General features: G+C 37.0%; 1 protein-coding gene across 1 annotated transcript; it reads right to left on the bottom strand.

Annotated features, from left to right (window-relative positions):
• Window positions 1-18: 18 nt before the first annotated feature.
• Window positions 19-17,835, bottom strand: LOC113046852 (contactin-associated protein 1-like). Its single transcript, XM_026207914.1, has 24 exons — window positions 17,101-17,835; window positions 12,257-12,358; window positions 11,523-11,716; window positions 11,128-11,281; window positions 10,546-10,749; window positions 10,173-10,357; window positions 9,885-10,037; window positions 9,446-9,707; window positions 9,161-9,310; window positions 8,701-8,872; window positions 8,341-8,447; window positions 8,129-8,248; window positions 7,839-8,042; window positions 6,523-6,679; window positions 6,065-6,192; window positions 5,569-5,742; window positions 5,231-5,449; window positions 4,898-5,137; window positions 3,239-3,481; window positions 3,028-3,155; window positions 2,849-2,942; window positions 2,537-2,767; window positions 1,923-1,967; window positions 19-722 (listed from the first exon to the last, which is right to left on the bottom strand). The coding sequence occupies exons 1-24, from the start codon at window positions 17,162-17,164 to the stop codon at window positions 523-525; spliced, it is 3,930 nt and encodes a 1,309-aa protein (XP_026063699.1). The 5' UTR covers window positions 17,165-17,835; the 3' UTR covers window positions 19-522.
• Between the last annotated feature and the right edge of the window lie 6,371 nt (window positions 17,836-24,206).

The following is a 24,206-nucleotide window of genomic DNA, read 5'->3' on the forward strand; positions in this document are numbered from 1 at the left end:
TACAGAAATGTCTGTTTTTGCAGTTTTCCAGCCAATTGTGATTTAAAAAAAAAGATATGTTTTAAATAATTTGATTACATTTACAAAAAGTTAATTTGTAACCAATAAAATACCACTGATACAGGTATGACTATATATATTTACAGCACAACTATTCATGACTTTTCCATGATTGTAATCATTTCCTGAACCTACTGTATTTTTCTAGGCCTGGAAATCCCAGTTGTAAAATTCCCTGATATTTCCAGATCTTTATGACTGTGGGAACCCTGGATGGGTCTTTTAAAGTTTCCTGTAATGTTGCTGAGGCACTTCAATCGGCCTGCACTGCTCGTGCTCATTGATTGAATGGTAAATTGTCTCTAGCCTGATTATTTTGAGCTCTACCAAAAGCACCGAATACAATACAAATAATGGGACAGAAAAATAAATATAGTAATATCACCATAAAGGCAAAAAATACATTTAAAAAAAAAATCACATTTGCAACCCATTTCCCAGTCTTCACCATTTACCTCCCTGTTATTCATTGGGACTTTCCTCCTCTATTTCCGGCAGGTTCTTTCTATCCTTGCGCAGAGTATCAGTGAGGGGCCGAGCAGAGCTGGGGGACTCCAGCTGCTTCGGTTCGTTAGTGTGGTAACTGCCTTTGTACCTGTACAGGTAAATGTAGAGGCTGTACAGGATCAGGAAGAGCAGCATCAGAGACACTGTCACGATTACTGTGAAGAAAATCACACACACAAACACACACACACACACATACACACAGAAAGAGAGAGAGACAGAGACAGAGAGAGGGAGAGAGAGAGAGAGAGAGAGAGAGAGAGAGAGAGAGCAGTTGTTAGCTTTAAACTTAATACTCTTACAGTGCTCTAGCTGGGCTGTCTGCAAATGATGGCTTTAACATACAGTAATTTGTATCATGTTGCATAATTCACAGGAGAGACTGCTGACTGCTCAAACTGTAACTATTTAAAGGGATAATTCATCAAAAAAATGAACATTTTGGCATCATTTACTTACTCTCATGTGGTTTTAAACATGTACTATTTTTTTCATGCAACCCAATTCATAGAACTGCTGTGAAAAGAGCTGCATGAAGATTCTTCAAAATTCTATTTTTGTGTATTTTTCAAAATAACAGTATACAGGTTTGAAACAACATGAAAGTGAGTAAATGATGACATAATGTTAATTTTTTTGTTGAATTAAGGATTAAATGTGTTTTGTTGTGGGTCAAGTCTAGTTTATCTGAAAAAAAAAAAGACAATCGGACATCTAGAGAAGAAGTGGATTTGTGTGAAGGAACGATGGAGGATTGCAAAAATGCATAAGCATGCTGATAAATAAATTTTAAAATGTAAGTTTTTATTTAAAAAAAATATCTTGTATTGTTCTGATGGGCTTTCATTTCTAATTCTTGTTAGTATTCGAATAGAAGTTCTGGATAACATTCACAACAACAAAATTAATTTAACAGATCAGTGTAACAGTTACATATTGTCTGTCTGGAATATGGTCATTTGTAAAGATCTGACGCTTATCACATCTTGATTTATTCCACATACAGAATTTTATCTCTACATGACGTTCTATCACGGATTAAGCCAGGTTTCTGTCATGTGCGGAAGACTGTCCTTATGCAAAAGCTTATGTTCCCTAATCCTGTGTTCTGCAAATTAAGTGGATTTTAAAAACATGGTTTGCGCTCTTGAAGATCAGCATCATTTGCAGAACTCGCTGAAATGCTGAATAACAGAATAAAGAACTATAAATACAAATCGTTTTGGGGGAATTTTGTCACTTTTATTAGGGGGATGGTGGAAATCTGACAAAAAGCATTAGGTATAATAGAAGTTTAAGAAATAGCTGTAAATATGCTTTAAAACAAGATCAATTGAGTGTGACTGTAAACTTACGTGTCATCCAAGGTGGGGTAACATCATCATGAATGTAATCAAAGACTAAAAAAGAAAGAAAAACATTAATTGGGGGTTAAAAACAACCTTTAATCACAGTGTAGAGTACGATAATCATAACATACTGTAAGAGTAAAAAAGTTACAGTTGTTTAAAACCAATCCTTTTTACAGTGCATGCACTAATAACTCGATCAAAAGTAATAAAAGGTTAAATTCAGATAAATTAGACCATATCTATGTGAAATAGTCCGATTTACTTTATTTCACCCTATAATTATTTACTTTCACTTCCATTCAAATGTTTTGGGGTCTGATTTTAAATGTATCTGAAAGATACATTAGTTTGATCACAAAATTTACAGTAACAAAAAAAGAGTAATATTGTAATATATACACAGTTTAAAATAACTGCTTACTATTATAATATATTTTAAAATGCAATTTTGGTATCACATGATCCTTCAGAAATTATTCTAATATGCTTATTTTTCTCAATTTGATGCATCCTTGCAGAATAAAAGTATTAATTTCTTTCAAAAAACAAACAAACCAAAATCATTTGAATGGTATGTTTCAAGGCATTCATGTGAATGTCAGGATGTGTAGTCTTACACAGGCCAGTGAACCAGGGGTCATCCTCCCAAGGGACATATCCTAAGACGGGGGGAAACGCTCCACAGTTAGACTCCACCACATAGCCTTGAGTCGTCACTGGTGGATTGGTTACATTAGGTCGGAAGTAGGCCTTCAGTGGGGCAAAAATATTATAGCGGACACCTGATATACAGCCCATAAAACCTGGACTGTTGTGTCTCTGAATTTCGTAGTCGACACCTCCCACCTCTATGAAGAAGAAAAAATATATATAGTAAATGCAACTTTTCATCCACGGGCAACAAGTTAAGATAAACATGCTCGCCTTACCCATGACTCTACCCAAGAATATAGACTTCGGTGAGTCAAATCTGGGAATCTCTCCTGGTATTAACTTCTCAATCCATGGATCCATGTAATCCACCTAGATCCAGGTACAAATACACATACAAACAGTGTGCTCTTGCTATGCTAATAACACTAAACATAGATCTAGTTTGAAATCCTACCTGTGTCCATATGGTGTAGTTGTGTCGGGTGATGTTGACGAAATGAGGGAAGCCATCTGCCATGTTTCTGTCAGTCAGCTTAAATTTGTAGCTTATTATCCCGAGCCGGTATCTCAACGAAAGAGTCCCTGTAGAGGTGGTGACATCAGTGCTAAAGCTAATGTTTTGTTTGATCTGGTGTGATCGGGTGAGTGTGTGTGTGTGTGTTTACCATCTTTCTTGAGCAGGACGGCGATGTAATCATTGCTGAAGGAGCTGATATAAAGCAGCACAGCTGGGGCCTGTAGAGTGCTGAAGCTGAACTCTATGTCATCAGTTGTCGTGTTGTAGCCAAGGGTAAAGTTGTGCCAGTGAGGCTCTATCCATAAGTTTGCCCACCATGCATCAAAGGAAATCGGCTCTTTGCGGATATCATAACGCAACCAGGCTCCCACATCAAAGAATGCCCCAATATCTAAAAGGATGTAGTAGACAAGTAGAAATGTTGTTTATGTCAAGTCATGTCTCATGGACACTCCTTTGACATGCTTGTTTTTACCAAGAATGGACATAATAACATGTCAAACCTCGAAAAGTATAGACTTGTTATAATATTCTAGTACAAGCAGTTATTATTAATTTATTATTGGTTGAGCAGCACTGCAGTTAAAAAGTTTTTTTTTAACTGTTTGTTAGATTTTACAGTATTTTTCTTCTGCAGGTTGCATAGTTACACCAGGAGGATCACTCAAGTGATTCATTCGAAATGCTGATTCATACAGAAACAAAACAAGTGATGGGCTGAATTCAGAACTGAAATAGAAAGTGTAATTTGTTAGTACGATGTTCCAAACTCACCACAGAGTCATTGAATAATTTACTCTAATAGTTCATTCAAAAATGTTGATTTCTTAAACAAGTGACTGACAGCATCCTAAATTGCATACTCTCTCTACATGCATATATGTATGTAGAATGAATATAATCTGGACAACATTCGACATGTTTTCATTGTTATATGACCTTCCAGCATCAGTTGCATCTGTACATGGCCATTCACAAACCTCAACTGTGGCCTCATGGGAGTGTCCACTGGACAGTAGTAGGTCATCTGAGCAGTGGGTACTGTTTTATGAATTCTACATTAGTAGGGAAGTATGTATATTATATATTATGCATGTATATTATGTATATTATGCATATTGTGTAGCCACTGTTTTACAAGTCATTGAATCATTAAACAACTGATTTGTTAGAAATGTTCTGAATAATAAGTGTATAATTCATTAATTTATAATCTATTTATAAGTGAATAATAAATGGGTGCTCAGCTCATTTGACAGCCCTACTAATTTACTGTAGATTCAATCGGCAGAACGCCAAATATATGACTTAATGAGCCCATTATGAATCCTGCTAGTGATGAGTGTTTAAGATTTATTGAAAAATGAAATAATAATAATAATAATTCAGCTCAAAGACAAAGATCTTACAAATTTCCACAGATTATCCAAAAATGCAGATAATGCATGGAACAGACAAGTACAGCTCTGATATAGAGGCTTGAAATGGAAAGTAGACACAAAAGCCAAAGTCTGTCACTTTTTCACGCAGTTAATTTTTTTAACAGACTCTCAGAGGCACCAGTCTGCTTGCTTCTTTCATTTTTTATCCTTCCCTCGAATCAGTTTTAATCTTTAAAGTCTCCTAATCTCGATTTCATGAAATTAAAATGCATTTGTAATAATTAGTCTTTCGCCAGATGAAGCTGAAAAGATACAATTTCGAATTTGCATATGTTTATTAGGAAACAGCTGTAGTCTGTATTGCACCATGTCAATTTGTGCCAGCGTAAGTGTGAGAGAGCATATGCAAATGTGTGTTAACTCACCTAAATGACAGTAAAAGCCATCAAAGGCTGTGTTATTGCAGTCACAGATGTATGAAACATAGCCATCAATGCACTGGCCTCCGTTTCGACACGGTATGGAGGCATTCAGACACGCTCCGGTGCAGTTCCTACGTATGCCAGCTCTCTCGTCAACCTTACCCTCCAAATCCACAGGCACCCCGTTCATCCTCAGCCCACGCAGACAGCCCAGAAAAGGCCTTAGGGTGTGATTGGCTGCCCCTGAATACAGATGCATGGTATGTTTTTGCATCAACTGCTTAAAGCAATGTTTTCATATCAACTTGCCTGAAACTCCAGCTCAATGATTCTTACCTACGAGCAGGGGTTGTGTGAACTTCATAGTGATGTAGGTTTGGCCCGGAAACTTATGAATGGCCGGAGGCAGGAAATCAACCTTGAGACGTGCCAATTTCACATTGATTTCAGCTTCTACATAGTGCCATTCATTATCGTTGAGAGGTTTAGGAGAGCGCAGAGTCACGTTTCTAATCCCATCACCCACCATGAAAATGAATACCACCTCAGTTGTAGCTGTGAAAATTTTAAGCAGAAACGGATGAAGGAGACATCAGAATCACTAGATGTACACCATATATTTTTGGGATTTACAATGGGATTTACAAGCCCACTGCAATTGAAACAACACTCACAATTGAGTTCAATTCGTAAGAAATTACGCAGGTGGTCATCAGAGCTTTCCACAAACACTCCGTTAGTTCGGTAGGTCCTGAAGTGGAACGTGATGTCGGCACTGGTGCCAGGCTTGAAGGTGGGGAACGTCAGATAGGTGGCCTTAGTAAACGCTATGGTGTTCCAGATACTCCCTGAGAGAAGGATTTCCCATCAACATATCGGTGCAAAAATACAGCAGAATAAAAATATACAAATATACAACAGAAATGAACATTTCACACCAATTTATTGATTTATTTAATAAATATCCGTGTATTAATGAGAGTATTGGATAATTTCATCCATTCAAATAAACCCCTCTAGGGTCATATAATTCTGCTTTGCTTTATGTTTATTTTGTGATAAAAATCAAATGACTTTATATTTCCCTTTACTCACATGTCAGGACGGATCTTCTTATTACTGTAAATAGACTTTTCATCCATGTTATCTTTTTTAATATTCATTACTCACTGTCTCCATGGCAGTACAGTGCTCCAACACTATAGCGTGCTTCTGAACCGGTGCGGTTCGTGTCTCCTATCACAATCCTACTGACGGGCAGGTGGTCTCGGAACGACAGGTAGCCTTTATCTGAGTACCTAGTGAATTAAAATGAGCCTTTAAAATAATCAAATAATGTTTAAATTGTACTTATACTGTATATACACCACCATTAAGAAATTAAAATGAACATTAACAGCATTTATTTGAAATTCTTTCAAAAAAAAAAAAAACCCTTACTGTCACCAAACTTTTGAACAGTCATTTATACATGGTTTTGTACATAGTTATACATAGTATATGAATAGTTCATTTATTTTCTATGTTTAATAATATAAAATATCGCCAAACAAACTCTTGTAAAAGGCATGCTTGGATGACAAAAAAAAAAGGGAAAGAGAAAAGTTTATTTGTTTGTTCATTCTCACCATTGGCGGTAGTCTGCGTCACAGTTGCACCAGTACTTGGAGTCGGTACAAGTTTGATTGACAGCACATCCACATTTCCCACTTTCAGGGAAAGCTCCTCCCCAGTATTCATGACTTTCATTATGCTGACCAATCCAGTAAGTGTAAGGCCGTCCATCTGTTTGCAATAAATGAAACCAAAGAAAAACTGGGGAGAAGTGGCATAAACACTGGTAGTGTAGGCAAGCCAGTCTCACTTTGCAAACCCAAATCGCTGACTGATAGGATTCCTAGAAGTGTTAAAAATGCTGAGAAGTTCAGTGACACTTAGTATGTTCAAGGTTCTGGCAGTTCAGTAGTATCTAGTGTTTCTGCATTGATTCTCCTAAGATCTTAGCTAAGATCAGTACTTCAACAGCTATCCAAAACTCAGCTGTGGTTCCTTTATGCAAGGTTTGTCTTCTACTACGCTATATAGTTCAGCTATATAGTGATGACTGCCTATATAGTACACCGCAACATTAAAATGAGTTTATTTGTACTGTTGAATGCAAAGTTTTTTTTTCCTTGTCCATGCTTCTCAATATAATAAAAGTGAATTAGTATTGGGGATGTCAAGCACCCCCCCCCCCCCCCCCCCCCCAAAAAAAAATCTATATGAAAAAAAAACTATAAAAAAAGAAATATCATAATGTATCATAACAACATTTTATTCTCTGTCTTCTTAAGGCATAAGTCACTACTAACTCAAATACTCTACTTATTGAACATCTAGTGAGCTGTTAACTGCTATGGCTAGATTTTGAATCTAGTCGAACTCCAGAGCCGGACCAGTTTGATTTGTGAACAAATTATTCAGACCAGTTTTGTGAACTGCATGAACCGATTCATTGAAAAAGATCCAGCTCTAGTTTATGATTTGTTCGTGAATCGGCCATTGCTAATTGCCTCACAAATGCTTGTGATTTTAAGATATTAAAGATTTTAATGAGTTAAATTTCACACAGAACATTTCATATTGCTTCAGAATGCATGGAGTGTAGTTGCAGGAGTTGTATGGACTAATCCCGCATTTAGAGTGGCCAGGATTGTCTTCAGAAATTCACATTTTAAGTAGCACTGATCAAACTCATTAAAAAGGCTTAGAACACGAGGGTAAGTAAATTTCATTTGAAAAATAATTTTTGGTTTAATTATCCCATTTGTTCCAATCACTTACTATAGATGACCAAGGATATTCCACATACTGATTTCCACCTGTCAGTGTGATACGTACCTTGTAAATAAATAACTAATATTTAAATAATAACAAATTACCTAATAATCTAATAACTTACGTGGAGTATTGAGGAGGCGTGACTTGTAGCATGAGAACTCGATCCATTGCTCGCAGTATAAGGAAGTGTTTGCTAGGGCAGTGACTTCATCCCACGATGCATTTACATACTGGAGGTCCCCAATATACGGTCGATCCATGGTGGAGCCACTCACTTTGGTGCTTTTCATGCGATTGTGCTCAATGACGGTCCATGATTTTTGCACTACAAATGTTATAGGATAAACCTTAGCTTACCATGTCAACTTATTCAAAATTGCATTCAACATGTCTGTCTCTTCTACTTCATACACATATTGCAGTAGACTGAGAAAGGCTTCAGTGGTCCGCTCAGATCTGGATCTATGGTGTAGTTGCCTGACCAGTACTTCCCATTCAGTCGGTAGGCCTCACATGACTCCCTGTAGACCGCTGAGATGGAGAAAAAGACAGTGACAGGCTTAATTCTCATGGTTCACCAATATAAAGTGGATACAGAGGAATCTCCTTATAAGGACACTCACAGTTATGACAGACTTCCCCCTTGTAGCCTGTGTTGTTACACACACACAGGAAGTCATTCCAGGACTGAATACACCTGCCTTCATGTTCACAAGGGTTTGGAGAGCACCTAAAAAAAAAAAAAAAAAAAACACAAGATAAGAAATGAACACTAAATTTATATCCCACACATGCATGATAGTTTTTAGATCATGGTGGTGACCTCCCATTGATATATTGATACAACAGAGCTAAGCTAATGATATGTTTGATCTCCACTATACATGACTCCTACAGAAGGCATTTTGTATTTTACATGCAGGAGGACTGTTCGCTTGGCTTCTTGAGGACAGTGTTGGCACAACCCACCCACTCACACACACCTATCAGTGATTCCACAGGTGCCCAGCAGAATTTCGGCATATCTGCCCCATTTCCTCTGCAGCATGACGTCTATATCCACCGGCTCGTCATCTATAAAGATCTGCTGCATGCAGCCATGGAAGCGAGACAGCTTGGTCACACAGCGAGCCGTGTTATTGGTCTTAGGACAACCTGAAGCACATCACATAATATACATCTAGTTATCTGCTATGCAACTAAAAAACAAGCACTGAATACATTCATTCACATTTAGTATAGATTATAGACATTAAGGCAACATTTATGGCATTAGATGTGCATATTTATGTATAACAGATTGAACATGCATATTATTGTAAACATTAATGTTGTTTTACGGTAAATTTTGAGACAGAGAAGAAAGTCACTCAGTATTACTCATGTGGCACTGAATCATAACAACAGACTAACCTTCCCTATATTTTATGATCTGTTACTTACCCCCGAAGAAGTAGCGGTCTCCTGTACGAACCGTGAAGGGGTTGGTGATCTTCAGCGGTGAGCTCTCATCTTCATCTATAGTGATGGTTAATAAGTTGTCTTTGGCGGTCAGGTCTACCGTGTGCCAGAAGCCGTCATTGAGACGGTACCCTGGGACAAGGCAAAATAGGATAATATTTGTTTTGGTTCTGCTAAACTTTTGATCTGCAGGTGCTCCGTCCAGTATTATCTTACAGAAACAAAATGTCATAACGAATGCTATATGGGCACAGTCCTTAATCATACCTGCAGCGAAGCGTAATCTCTTGTTTCCAGGCTGCATTAGGGTGACGTTGACTTGTCCTTCACTGAGGCCCAGCTCCAGAGAGCCCAACTCATCTGCAAACCTGGTGAACATCAGTAACCCTGTGTAGTCCCATGAGCGAAACTTAAACTTCACCGCCAGACGGTTCTTCCGGAAGAAGCCGGGCAGCTGTAGGTAGTTGTTGGGCCCTGCAAAGGTCATAGGCTTCCAGAGGAGATCACGGCAAGTATAATGCATCTTTTTCTGAAGAAGGGCAGATGAGAAGATGTAAATATACAAATAAACATTTCAAATATTAAGCAAATGCAATACAATGGTCATTCAAATGTAACACCATATGAGTTTCGACATCCCTTAATAATTCACTCTAAATTACACTCTTGTTGTTGTTTGGGTGAATATTAGGAAAACTCTACATACCTTTTTAGGAGCTAGTCGAATTTCAGGCTCCTGGTACTGCGTCCTGTAGATGATATTGATTCCATTGATAAAGACGTTCTCCATGCAGCCACGAAAGTTAACCTTACTGGGCAGATGGGGCACGTCTTTCTCAATCACACCTCCAATATAAATCTAAAGACAAATGGATAAATTGTTATGATGAGGATGCAGGGATCATTGAATTCCTCATTTAAATCTTCTCAACAAATGTAATTCATTTAGTGATGTGTGCATTAATAGTTTCATGTGTTAAATCCAACATAACACCTGCTTGTCCAGATCAAGGTACTGGAACTCTCCGTTGAGGATAGCAGTCTCTGTCTGGCTGTCCAGGGTGAAATTAACCTCTCGTCCGTAGCGCTTGATTGTGACGTAGTGCCAGTGCTGAGTATCAAGCAGGTTTCCCAGCATCATCGTAGTCATCCCATCCGTGTTATGGACTGTGCTGCTTCCTGAAAAAGAGCAGAAATACATGTCCTAAGATAGATAGATAGATAGATAGATAGATAGATAGATGGATAGATGGATAGATGATAGATGGATAGATGGATAGATAGATAGATAGATAGATAGATAGATAGATAGATAGATAGATAGATAGATAGATAGATAGATAGATAGATAGATATGTCATCATTACCCAGGCTGATATGTAAGTAGAGGCGTCCAGTCTTCAGCTCCAGAGTGATGGAGTCTCCCTGCAGACCCTCACTGTGCAGGAGAACACCATCCTTCTCCAAGGTCTTAAAGTTTAAAGCATATGAGTCCTGAAGTGTCCTCATCCTGCCCCGTGGGAATGAATACGCCACCATGTCATCCCCCTCAAACTGCATCACATATGAGTCTGTTAGGGTCAAAGGTCAAGGGTTTAAAACAGAATGTCGAAAACTGTATTGGAAGCAAAATAGATGAGCCAATGCGTCTAGCTGTTGAATTAATGAAAATGATTATAAGAAAAAATAACTTTATTTCAGCTTCATTTAGATTGTTAAAATGTTTCATAAACCTCACTATTTTTCTATTTTCCTTCTTAAACACATGTAGGACATATTTACTGGAGATCAAGCAAAATTCTGATTGAAAAAATAATTTTCTGCAGTCCAACCCAAAGGATCAGTTAACATTACAAAGCACTGAGGAGATTTTCTGTATCATGTTAAGATAAAGTTCTTGGCTGCTGATAAAACATTAGCTGTTCACAGTGACTCTGTGTGCTGTTTACCATAAGGACAGCCGTACAGCTCTACCCGAAGGCCGATCTTGCCTCCGTTCTCAGTATTCCAGCCCATGGGATAAATGCGCAGATGTTTGGCAGTGAACGCATAATGAAAGACGTTCCTCTTCACCTGGTAGTAATTCCAGTTGCCAGGCAACGTCTGAGAGGCACAAGAAGCTGATATTAAAGGCTCTATGAATGTTACACACCATTTAACGAATACACCACTTATCTTCCCTACAACTAAACATAACAAAAACTTATTTGAATTTTACATTTAGATTGAATGAGTCATATTCAAGGTCATAAAAATGTGTTTTTGACTTGTTATGAACCACTTAATCAGGACAAGTTATATTTGTTCATGTTCCAAACACTCATAAAACAAAGATCATTTTTACCATGTTGCCTCCTCTCATGACATATGGAGTCCATGCGTCGAATCGGTCCCCGTACAGCACCATGTATTTGGTGACCCAGTCATAAGAATTGAAGGTACCCTGAGTAGCAATGGCCATGATACGATACTTTCTCCCCAAGTCAATCTGCATCCATGGCTGCCTGTCCCAAGGGGATGGAGACCAGCCGCTACTCCCTACATCAGCACATTTACATTCATTAATATCTATCATGACAACTCTCTGAAGATCCGAATATCATCCGTTTGCGTTAACAAACCATTAGCTTGTGCCATCTACAGTTATATGACAGAACCTGGCATTTAGCAGATGTTTTTATCTAAAGCAACTTACAAATGCATCACCACACAAAGATTTGAGAAATTCAGTTGATAAAAAACATTTTTGGGACTTCAAACATCCTTTTCATGGACTGGAATAAACTTCCAGACTGCTCTACTGCCTAAAACATAATCATGTTGACAATATAACACTGTAGGACAACAGGACTGATACTTGCTGAATCTTGAAGAAGTCAACATTTAGGGCAGCATTTCACCTATATTTCATGTAATTTTGTGACATTTACATTCTCTAATATAGTATTTTCTTTTTTATTCATAGCTGCTAAATAAGTGTGAGAAGAGAAGGATAATATTATTTGACTTCATTATTCTCAATAAAACCTATTCAAACTTCTTTCCCCAACCCATCATTTTTGTGGCATAGTCACTTACCGTACAGTTTGGCGAAGTGTGCAGAGTAAAAAAAGTTATATCTGGAGGAAGCATGGAAAGAGGACGCGTAGAGAGGAGAGATCAGCGGATCTAAGCACGGCCCTGAATTAAGGGAAAGAAAAGGAAAATGAGTGAGAATAATTAATGACAACAGCAGTTGAAAGCACCACCACAAATGCAACAAAAACACTATATCATGAGAACTCTGTGTCTGTGATTTCAAATATGCATTTGTCCAAAATGAAAAATTGACTGGAACATCTATTGTTAAACATAATGGAATGCTTTGGCTGTTCGAGCTGAGATTAATGAGCAATAACATTTGACATTGCGCTGAAGATGGCATCTAATCTACCATGTAAGCCTATTCACTGCCAAAGCAAACAACAAAACATAATACATCTGAGAGCAAATTACTGTATGCTCAGACATTTGGTCAAAGAAGTACCATGTTTAGAAACTTAAAATATAAACCTGTTTAAAGGTATTGAATAGAATATGATATTTTTAATAGTATATTTATCGAGTTTAAACATGAATATCTTTATCAAAGATTGTATTACTGTGCTGTGTTGCTCTTAACTTCACGTCCTGGCATCCTCCACATTCAGGTACTTTTCTGAATGCTTATATAATGCAAAGTTTTCAATCCTGAAAGGCCCTTTTCAGTAACTTTAACATCATTCAGATTTAAAATCAAAATAATAGAGAACGAATAGACTATTTGTGGTATAAAGAAGCCACGGATCAGTTGCATACAGCACACTTTTGCACTGCATTTGTATATGCAAATCTTGCCTTGTCCCTCTGTTACACAAATCCCTGTTTCAATTAGACCTGGCAATATTTCAGCCTAATCTTAACAGCAGAGTCAGATAAACCCACCCCAATCTCACCCTCTCAACAGAGCTCTAATAAAGCCATCTGCCCAAATGGCATCACATCTCATCCACCTCCCCTCTCTAACAACAGCCCACACACAAACCAGCAAGAGTAAGAGAAGATGAAATGAAGAGCGAGATTGCTGACATATGTGTATATATTATTATACTTTTTTTTTCACTGCGTGAGAACATGATGTGTGGCATGAGAGCGCCATGGCTTGTCGGACATAGCAACAGTAACTAAGTGGGGCAGGTCTTTGTGAAGGGTTAATTGTGACTTAAAATCACTGAACTTTGACTTTATATCGCAATATGATGCCTGAAAAACTTTAGCTTTCTCATAAGTAAGCAGCTGATAAAAATCCTCTCATCAATATCATATAATGTGTGTGTTTTTTTTTTATAAATATAAAACAAACTAAAAAATAAAAAAAAAGTCCTACTAAAAATATTCCCTGAAGTTTGAACAATCTTATAAAACCAGCATGGGATGCATTTCAGGAGAAGAATGATTCATAAAGTCATATCTTATAATCTTATGATGCAAAGTGTTTTCTTTCGAGAATACAGTTAATGATTGGATCGGGCTTCATTTGTTGTATTCATAATTAGCTTTTGAAACAACAGAAGTCCATTATGTAATGTTCTCATTTAATTGTGTGGTATTTCTCAATGAGGTATTAACTGTAGAAACCAAAAAGAGACTGCAGGGGTCAGACTGCTTAACACAGCAGTGGGCATTAGTATTCTGACTACTGTAACTGCTAGTGAGGGAACAGAGAGGGAAAAGAAACAGTTTGATGGAAAAAGAGAGAGAGAACTGGAGAGATGGAGGGAGAAAGCGAGGAAGATAAGGCATTAGTCATCTAGTTTATTCTCAAATTATTTAAATTCCCATCTGATTCACAATCCCCTGCTCTGTCTTTCAGCCTTTGATTAGCCTGATTCATTAAGCCATGAACTCCATTATGAAAGTCTTCTGAAAGAATTAACTTGTGGTGGAAACATCCTGTGAACATTCATTTATTCAAGCTGAGCCTCAGGGAAGAGCTGCACATCTGTTCCCTGAGATATGACTCGCAAGTGAAAGACATGCTGACCGAGAATGAACTCAGCTGGTCAAAGACAGTGTGTAGCCATGTGTGTGTCTGGAAGATGTCTGGGTTTGGTGAGGATGTGGTCTTGAATCATTGCTAGTCAAAGGGGATAATCATTTATGCCACTGAATTTTATGATTTTATGATCTCTGTAGTATTTGGACATAAATAAAACACAACAAAAGATCTAACTTATTTAATATTTATTGACTGTCTTTGAAGTAATCATCATAATAAAGTATATATATATTAATATGGTGCTATAAGCAAAAGATTAAACCAAGGCACTCATCTAAGATTAGCCTCACTTTCATGCTTTCCCAAAAGCACCAGCACCAGTGCAGTAATCTGATTCACATTAGGCAGATAAATGAATTGACTGAATGTGACCCAGCCTAATCTAGCTTTGTTAAATATAAAATGCAAAGATTTTCTGAGTCTCTTCGCTCTGAGATCAATGATCTCCACCCTGTGCTATTCTTTCCCCACTAGCTGCTGTGTAGAACAGAGAGGAGCGCCTTCCCTGCAGGAGAAGCATTAAAGTTATTAAAGCACTCAGTGCAGAAGAGCTGCAAGCTAACCTTGGAATAAGCAATGACAGAGTCATGGAGATAAATGCAGAGACTTACACATAGACATGCTTGTGCAAACTTGCCTATTTAAATACAAAAGCTCTGTTCCAAAACCTACTAGTGAGGTACTTTGCTTCCCATAGCCCACATAGGCAGCTGCCTTCTAAAGGGAGCATCCTAACTGTTATGGAAGCTAGAAACTCTAGTCAGAAACTGTACACACCTTTACACAAAGCAATCTTTAAATAACCATAAAAACACAGGTCACATAAAAATCTGATTAACACTGGACTATTTTTAATCTATAATTACCATCTTTTTTCCATTACATTTTTGTCTTCTCTGTGAAGCACACAAGCAATTCTGCTTTACAATCTGGATTAAATCCCAATTTGTGTTCTTATGCACTATTATATGCCATTTTAAAGCATTAATAGTGTGTTCACACCGAACATTCCAAAAAGAAGAAGCTTGCTTCATATTCCCAGATAACACATTTCCTTATGTAGTAAAAGGGTCTATAAGACTCTTACACTGGATGAAAAAATAACCTTTTATACAATGTATACACTAGTATAAATTGACTACATAGCGTATGTAGAAGTAGTGCATCATTTGGGACACAATGAAGGCCTCTTAGAGGGTTTTATAATTAAGATGGCTACCTTTTACCTTCATCTAAAGGTCTCACCAAAAATGCCTCTGTAGGCAGCTGACTTTTGGAACAGGATGTTTTGGCAAAGGAGGGGAAATTAAATTCTCACTTTCCTATACTTCTTGATAACCTAAATAGGTATTCTGTCTCCTGCTTCCTCTCACTCAATCTGTGCTTATAAATTGGTATTTCAAAAAAAAAGAAAATAAAAAAAAACCTTCCTTTGCACAACCTTTCTGATGCTTTTTTTCTGCTCTCAATTGTTCTTCTCCTCTTTCCATGCAAAGCCCTTGGCTGCTCTACACTCAAAGATAAAGGGGAATAGTCATGCATCTTGAATGCTCTCTCTCTCTCTCGGTCTCTCTCTCTGTAAAACGTGTTGAATTACAGGCACTCCCCCAGTCTCTGCAGGCTGACGCAGCACTTTTCTGTAGGAGAATCAAATGCATATCACGTGAGCTATCTTTCATCACAGGGAGGAGGCCACAGTACACATGGGTCTAGACTGAGATTGCTGGTTCAGATCAGTCTATGTGGAGAGGCTGTGGTTAATATTATTAGCCAGCTGAATAGAGACCTGGGGAGTCATGTTGGTATAAATTATTCATAACAGGGCTTGCAGCACAGTAGCTGGCTGTCTTTGAATGAAATAAAAGATAAGCTCAAAAAGGACTTTAAAATTACAGTCAATCTAAGACAATCTAAGAATCTTTTCCTGAATATTTCACACCTTCCTCAGTTCTGGATCTAGTCTGTAGCCACAGCCACAAACACATTTAAACTCTCTATCAGTATCCTACCAACCACGCTTTTTAAAATCAAACAGACAGGGCATCTTAAATCTCAATAAAAATAATAGATATTCAAACAGTTTTTCTGTGTTGTATCACAAGCTATTTTTTTTCTTTTTTCTTTTTTTTTTCTTTTGCAGCTCCAAAATAACAACCAAAATGTTCTAATGCTGTGATGAAGGTAACCTTACATAACTCTAACATGGTTCTAATGCTGTGATGAAGGTAACCTTACATGAGGATTCGTATGCAGTGTTCTACGTCATTTGAATTTGGGAGTACAGTGAGTTAACGCGCCCCCCTCTGTCTCCGCATAGGGCTGCTACCACAAGCAACTTCACGGAATAGGAGCCACGCCATCTCAAATACACCGAAAATCTCAACTTTTTACCCGTAGGATACTAAAGACACGGCTAATTCTGCACATAGAAGCTTTCAAGAGTCTCTGTTTAACAGCAGGGCAGTGTGTCCCTTTCCGCGTGTCCCCTGCGCAAGACGCACCTTTCCTTGCAGAAACTTGCCCAAGTGAGCGCGCAGAAGCACTGCAATGCAGAAAGAGCCCACAGACACAGGCAAAGTCGCGAGCCCGGGCTCAGGACTACAAAATGCTTTGCTTTCAGCCCAAACTCTTTAGACCTATTCATCTAAATATAGATCTGCAGCAATGTTTACAATTTTGCGCCGATTTGAAACAATACAAGTTTAAAATATCGCAATATTGAGATAAAAATCATTGTGTCATAGCTTTACTGATCCACCTGTCCTGATAGAGAATAATAGTCACGTTTATAGCAAATAAGAAACATTTTATTTGCACTGAATTTTGCATCTGCTGTTTGACTTACGTGACGAGCAATGCCTAAACGCGAGAAAGAGTAAAAGGCTTGGGGCAAGAATTTTGATATCCATCCTCTCCGGGAGATAGAGCCGCTGTTAGATGAATAAATCAAATGTTATCCTTTTCTTGGCATCGTTTATCCGTCCTTTCGGCCAACTTTAACTCTCTCGGCCGGGATGGCGATAGACTCGCTCGCTAGAGACGGGAGCGCGCGCGAGCCAGATTATGGTGCTGATGCTGCGCTTTGGCGGGAGCGCGCATACTTTCATTAAACGAAATTCCTTGAAACTTGGAAAGTTGTTGTGACAGTCTGGTCGAATTACATTTATATACTCCCTGTTGTTTAATACAGAAGGAAAATTGAGTCGTATGGTCTCGGTAGTGTCCGGATTCACAGTGAGGGAGGGGTGCAAGATAAGAACAGAAAGAAAAAAACAAATTTGGACTCAAGCGGTTCGTCATATTGATGGGAAGTCCGAATCATTTCCGTGAATCGGTTCGTTTGAACAGAACCTCTTAAATTGATTATTTCACATAATGATGATATCACGTAGTTCCTTACATCCTGGTGTTGACTAGGAACATAAATTATGTTTAAAGTGAAAAGTTTATATGTATTATTTGAAAAAAAACTTTTAGATAAAATGTTGATTTATTTAAGTTATTTAAATATTTAAAATATAACAAATAATTATAAATAAGGAAGCTTTATGGTCATGTGTCTCAGATAAGTTTGTTGCATCCTTGGAGCCATTTAAACTTAAATAATATTTTTTTTTATAACAAATATATTTTTACCAAATTAGTTAAATCCTCAGTTCACTCTAACTGCTCATATCAACCTGTTCATCAGTTACTGGGTCATAGTAACGAGACAGACGTATGCTCATTCTCAGTTCAGTAAAATATGATATTGTGAATTTAGCAAGATCTGACTTGATATGTTCACAATCCAGACATCGCTTACTATGTAGTACTGCACCATGCACCTTATTTTCCAATGCATATATCTAACATCATGGCTAGTTATGATATAGTTAAAATTCAGCATTTGCATTGCCTCCCTTTCCTACACAATGGGTTTGTGCAGAAAGCACAAGTTCATTATATAATCAGTCCAGCTTGTTACAAACTGATTTGTTTGTGGGGGTTGCTTTTACAAGGTGGATAGAATATCCATATTTGTGTTGGAAGAGGCGGTCTGTCCATGATTCTGTGATATAAAAAGGCTTTGGGATTAAGAAAAGGGTTTGTACAGCAACAAAGCAGGGTTGGAGCAGGGGCACATTCAGGGGCAGAGGGGGATTTATAGTGTTTCTAATTACGTCAGATAAGGGTTTTACCGAAGTCTTAAAATCATTTTACACACATCAATACTCATTCATGATTTTGAATATGCGTGGGGAAGCGATCTGCAGTGCAAGGGGTTAAGGTGTCTTTTATTTCAGCAAGGTCTCTATCCCCAGGAACACACACAATTCAAGCTGCAATCATTAAATTATTGAGGAAAACTTATAAGTAACGTGATTTGTGAAAATACATAGTTATATGGGCATTATGATGGGCAGGAGAAAAGTGAAGAATATTACTTTTAAAGCATCAGTTATTGCTTTTACATAAAATAAATCCAATAGATTCAGCAAAGGATTAAATTATAAAACCATGCATGAGTCCTCTATTGATTTTCTTTACACACGGATAAAATCTACTATTTCTATAATCTTAACCTCATCCCTAAATCAAGTCCATCTAACCACCATCTGTTTCAAGTCAAAAACACAACTGTGGCAATGTGCTTTTTTAATAAGTTTTGAGATCAGGGTCCTGAATTATTTACTTACATTATAAAATTACTGAAAGTGATGTAACATACAGCCAAGTATGGTGACCCATACTCAGAATTCCTAATTTAACCCATCCAAAGTGCGCACACGCACACACAGAGCAGTGGGCAGCCACTTATGCTGTGGTGCTCAGGGAGCAGATGGGGTTCAATGCCTTGCTCAAGGCCACCTTATGGCATTGCCGGCCCAAGACTCAAACCCACAACCTTAGGGTTAGAAGTCAAACTCTCTAACCACTAGGCCACGACTTCCCCCTTTAACTATGTTTTGTGATAACATCTAAATTAGCAAAGTCAAAAGATAAAAACGATGTGATCATTTACTAACCCTCATGTTTTCCAAACCTGTATGACTTTCTTTTTTCTGTGTATCTTGTAGTCCATTCAAAATAATTCAACATAGTCAACAAAACGGTTTGCTTATCAACATTTTTCAAAATATTATCTTTTGAAAAAAGTTTTTTTTTTATGATCTACTCTGCATTTAGGCCATAGTTATTTTACTATTATTATTATTATTGGTATTATTGTTACTGAGATAATATTAGAGATTTTTATTAATATTCGAATTAGTTTTTTATATTTGTGTTCTGTTTTATTTATTATTTTAGTTTAAGTAATTTGTTTTTTGTCATTTTTTTATTGTCTACGTAGTTTTAATTTATATTACAGTTTTAGCTATTTTATTACATCAACTTAAACTAAATGAAAATGAATAAACAATAATAAATTGAAATTATATGCTTAAATGTTATTTAGTAATATTCAGTATTTTTTTTTTCAAGTGACGAATGTTTGTTTCATGGTTTTAGTTTTAGTTATCTATAATGACCTGATTAATACCGTTTATAGTCTTTGTGTATGTTACAGTAAAAGCAAGCACTACAACATGATATGGTAAAATGCCTCATATGAGCACCAGATGGCGCACACAAGTCATGAGGTCAAGCGTGAGGTCTCTAGTGAAACGGGTGTCAAAGGCAGTTTTAAAAACAGGCGACAAAGAGCCACGACTCCCAGCCAAAACTTACCACCAATGGAAGAGTTTTATTGAAGTGTAAAGATGAAATTCAGAGAGCAAAGATACTAAAACTAAAACCACTGGCTGTGCTGAAGCAGGTATGAGGAAGAGTGGGGGGATTTCAGGAGTCCCTTGAATGTAACTATGAAGTAAAAGGAAGCTTGATTGGAGGCAAAGTTGCTTCGGACAAAAGACTGATGATATGGAAAAATAATAATAATAAAAGATGATAGTCTCTCTGTATTGATACACTTTGAAGACAGCAATTTACCAGTAAATGTGAAGCTACAGTAGGTTATATCAGTTCTGTGGTACGGGTACGTTTTTATAATAGCCAACACATACAGGGCATACCACTGCTGTTTACAAAGAGATATTGTGGTGTGTGCAAAATGACCGTCACCCGTGTTTTTCCAAACTTCTACCCGTGAAAGTGCACTGGAACGACAGTCAAACCCATGACTTTACCACCCGTGAACTCATACTACACTGAAAAAAATGTTTCAATTATCCAATTAAAACAATTTAGGGTAATGATTCACAACTATATTTTATAACCTGAGCCAATGAAAAATACATAATTTGCCCTAAACAATATTTTCTATGTCTATGAAAACTGTTTTATAAATCTTGTCACAAAGAATATTTTTCTTGTTGAAAAAAAAAAAAAAAAAAAAAAAAAAAAAAAAAAAAATATATATATATATATATATATATATATATAATAGATATATTTTAATAGACATAGAAAAATTTGTATAGGGCAAGTTATTATTTTTCATTGGCTCAAGTTACAAAATATAGATGTGAAATCATTACCCTATTTTTTGTTTATTGGATGAATGAAACATTTTTCAGCGTAATTTCCAAGTTAAATCTATATCAGATGTTATCAGTTTGTTCCACTAGAAAATTAAGAAAAAAAGCAAACAAATAAAGGGACATTCATGCAATTTTCTGTTTTATTTTGATTAAATTCCAAATTGTAATTTAAAAAGACAACAAAACATGAATTTTTATCTGAAAACATTTCCTCATAAACATGAAAAAACTATTTTAACAAACTAACATAAAACAGTTTATCTCAGACTCACAACAAACGGCATCAAAACTGTAAGGTTTTATTCCACAACATTGGCAGTACTGAATTTTAGGTGCTAACTCACCTTTTCTGAGAAAAAGGACATAGAAGGCCTGAGATCGGTCGTTTCATCCATTACAAAGTGTTCTTCCATGATTCCCACTCTAGATGGGTTAGATGTTGACTTGCTTGATCAACACTGAGGATTCTTACTGGAGTCTGATTGGTCAGTTGCATCCTAACAGAGGAAGAAATTTAACAGATCGATAAAGACATCATCAAGCCAGTTAGATAAAGCTGTTGTCAAATACTCAATATCATATGTAATTGTCAGTGAAGAAATAGGAAAGAAGAGGTGTGGCGGTCTAGATTAAAATGGGGACAAACAGGGTTGGAATCCATACTGGCACTTATGGGTTTACATGAAAATGGGTTATGCAATAAATATGAATATATGAAAATGTATATCATAGTTGTGTGAAATGTAGTGTATATCATGACATTATTTGTCACTTTGGGGGGAAAGAATGACACATGGAGATATTTTAGGGAAAGGTTTAATGGATAGACAAATATACGCAATTATTGTGTGTGTGTGTGTGTGTGTGTGTGTGTGTATATATATAAATGTATTTCGTTTCAGACTTATTTTTAAGATTCTATGCCGCAAACTTTAAATATTTCTCATACTTTTGAAAATCCAGCATTTAGTTGATCCTGATCGCTTGTTGTCACAGTTGTAAACACAAGGTCTTTTTTCTTTCATGAGGGGCTTTAGCATCATGGCATCGTTGTTTCCTAGTCTATGTTTGAGACTATTCGTCATTAAACAAAAAGAAGAAGAAACAAATGTCCGTGAGCAACCCTACAAGCTCCCGAATGAAGCCGCTGGTCAAACAGTTTGGGACTGGCCATCAGATCCACTTCCCTTTTCTGTTCCAACCAGTGACCTCTCCAGAAAAAGAGGAAATATAGCTGTTCGTGGGATTCAGTGAGGAACAGATTTTTGTCTTTGTATCTCTACACGTGAGGGCAGTTTCACGTTGAGACGTATACACAGCTGTTTGGTTTACTTTGGTCTCAAGGCAGACATTCGTCAAGTTAAAGCTTAGCTGGTTCTGGTTTAGTTCAGTTCAGTTTTCAGACTGTGAAACATCTTTGGATGGAAAGTGAAACCACTGATCGAACAGAGTGTGCTGCTTTCGTTCAGGTAACAGAATCATGCAAATAGAGTAGGAACTATGCCTTCAAATGTAAATGCACTTCCTCTTCAACTCTTCCCCTTTGTAAAGGGTTTCCATAGTCTTTGTGTCGCTCTGACACACATTCTGTACCCAGGAATGAACATAAAACCACACATGCCCCTAAACAAGTTTTTTCTATTCTGTTTCCTTTGATCGGATGGTTTCTTCACTTCTTATCAGACGATCTGTGTATGCATATGTGTGTGGTTGTCACATGGTGTTTATGCATTTTCCATATGGGTATTTGCATTTCTATCTTTGGTCATTCTCTAAACATGCCCAAGACTGTTTTGCTGATCTGGCATTGTCTGTTCAAAGTTAAGCTAATAACTTGCATTTAATGACCTCCAAGTTAATTTGCACTGTAAAACACATAGTTATATGTTAGTTAGCATTTAGTTGTCAAAAAAATTGTAGAGATCCAGAACAGAGTTGCTGAGAGGTCTACAGGCCAAAAAACATATAAATGACAGGAACTGTTAATTTATGAAGGGAACAAAGTCAATGACATTCAACTCCAACTCCAACTCTGTTTATAAAGCACCTAATAAAATAACCAAGTTGATCATTAAGTTCAATTAAAAGAATATAATAGCAAATAATAAATATCCATTAAAAATACATAAAAAAAGCTCCCAAACAAGCAAGGTCACATTGAAAAAGGAGAGAATATCTTGAAAAAGTAGGGCATATCTTGTTTAAATATGACAAGTTCTTAAAATCCTATAAAAAACATTTTAAGAGACTTCTTGACCATGCCATACTGTGTGATGAGAACCTTCAGTGATCAGTGCTTCTCAGACCTGTCCTGGGGACCCCCCAAAACTGCACATTTTGTTTGTCTCCCTCATAGGAAACACCCAGTACAAGTCTTGCAGACTATACTAATGAGCTGATGATGATCTGATGTTAAATGAGGGAGGCAGTGGTTGCTGGTCCCCAGGACAGGTTTGAGAAGTACTGCTTTATGTTATCATTTTCCTGTTTTGTTTTAATGGGTTTGATTTGGCAGATTTTCAAATATCAATGCTAATCAAGCAGTGTAAACATTTTTTTTTTTAATGAAATAATAGTATGATGCGTAATGACATCCTGAAATTTTGTACGTTACGCCCCCCCAAAAATTCCCAAAAGGTAATGTTATAAATATATGCTTATCAAACAAAGGTTCTCAACCCACTTAGCAAACTTTCAAGGGGGCCTCAAGATGACTTAAAATGATTTAAAATAAGGCAAAACAACGTAAAATTAAGATTATTCTTATAATAATAAATAAAGATATTTTTCTTTGAAGAACCAAGGTTCACATGTTCTTGGAAAACCTCGATATATGAGGAAACCTCATTTTAAAAGTGACTTTTAGACCACAAAGTCATGTAAATGCATGAAATAATAAAACTCCATGACCATTTTTCTAAAGAATGTAAATTTTTCTGATTATACCAGGCTCTAAAATATTTTATCAAGTAGAAATGATACCAATAAATTATGAACAACTGAACAAGTCATGTGGGCATGTGTATGTTGCTGTGAACAATGGGTCAAAAAGGTTGACGACCACTGCCATAGAAGAGTTGTATTCAAGTCACTGCATATATACATTACATGCATTTAATGGATTAGATTTAAAATGAATAGATAGAATGATAAGAAATTAGCATAATGTCATCAAACAGTTTTTGCTCTTGTCAGGTCCTGGAACACTTCAGCTGCTTTGCTGCCCAGCAGGGGCAAACCGAGTCTCGGTGGTGCTGGTGGGGGGCACCTATAGCCTCTCCATGTCTCATCATCCCCTGACAGGACAGCTGCCACAACAAGATGGATGTGGTAGAGTTTATTGGACAAATAAACAAATAAATATTCTGACTTAAAGCACTGGACAGCACCCTAGCACCATCTACCACAAACAATAAAAAGAAATTAG

The sequence above is a fragment of the Carassius auratus genome, chromosome 3 (assembly GCF_003368295.1).
Source record: "Carassius auratus strain Wakin chromosome 3, ASM336829v1, whole genome shotgun sequence".
Lineage (NCBI taxonomy): Eukaryota > Metazoa > Chordata > Actinopteri > Cypriniformes > Cyprinidae > Carassius > Carassius auratus.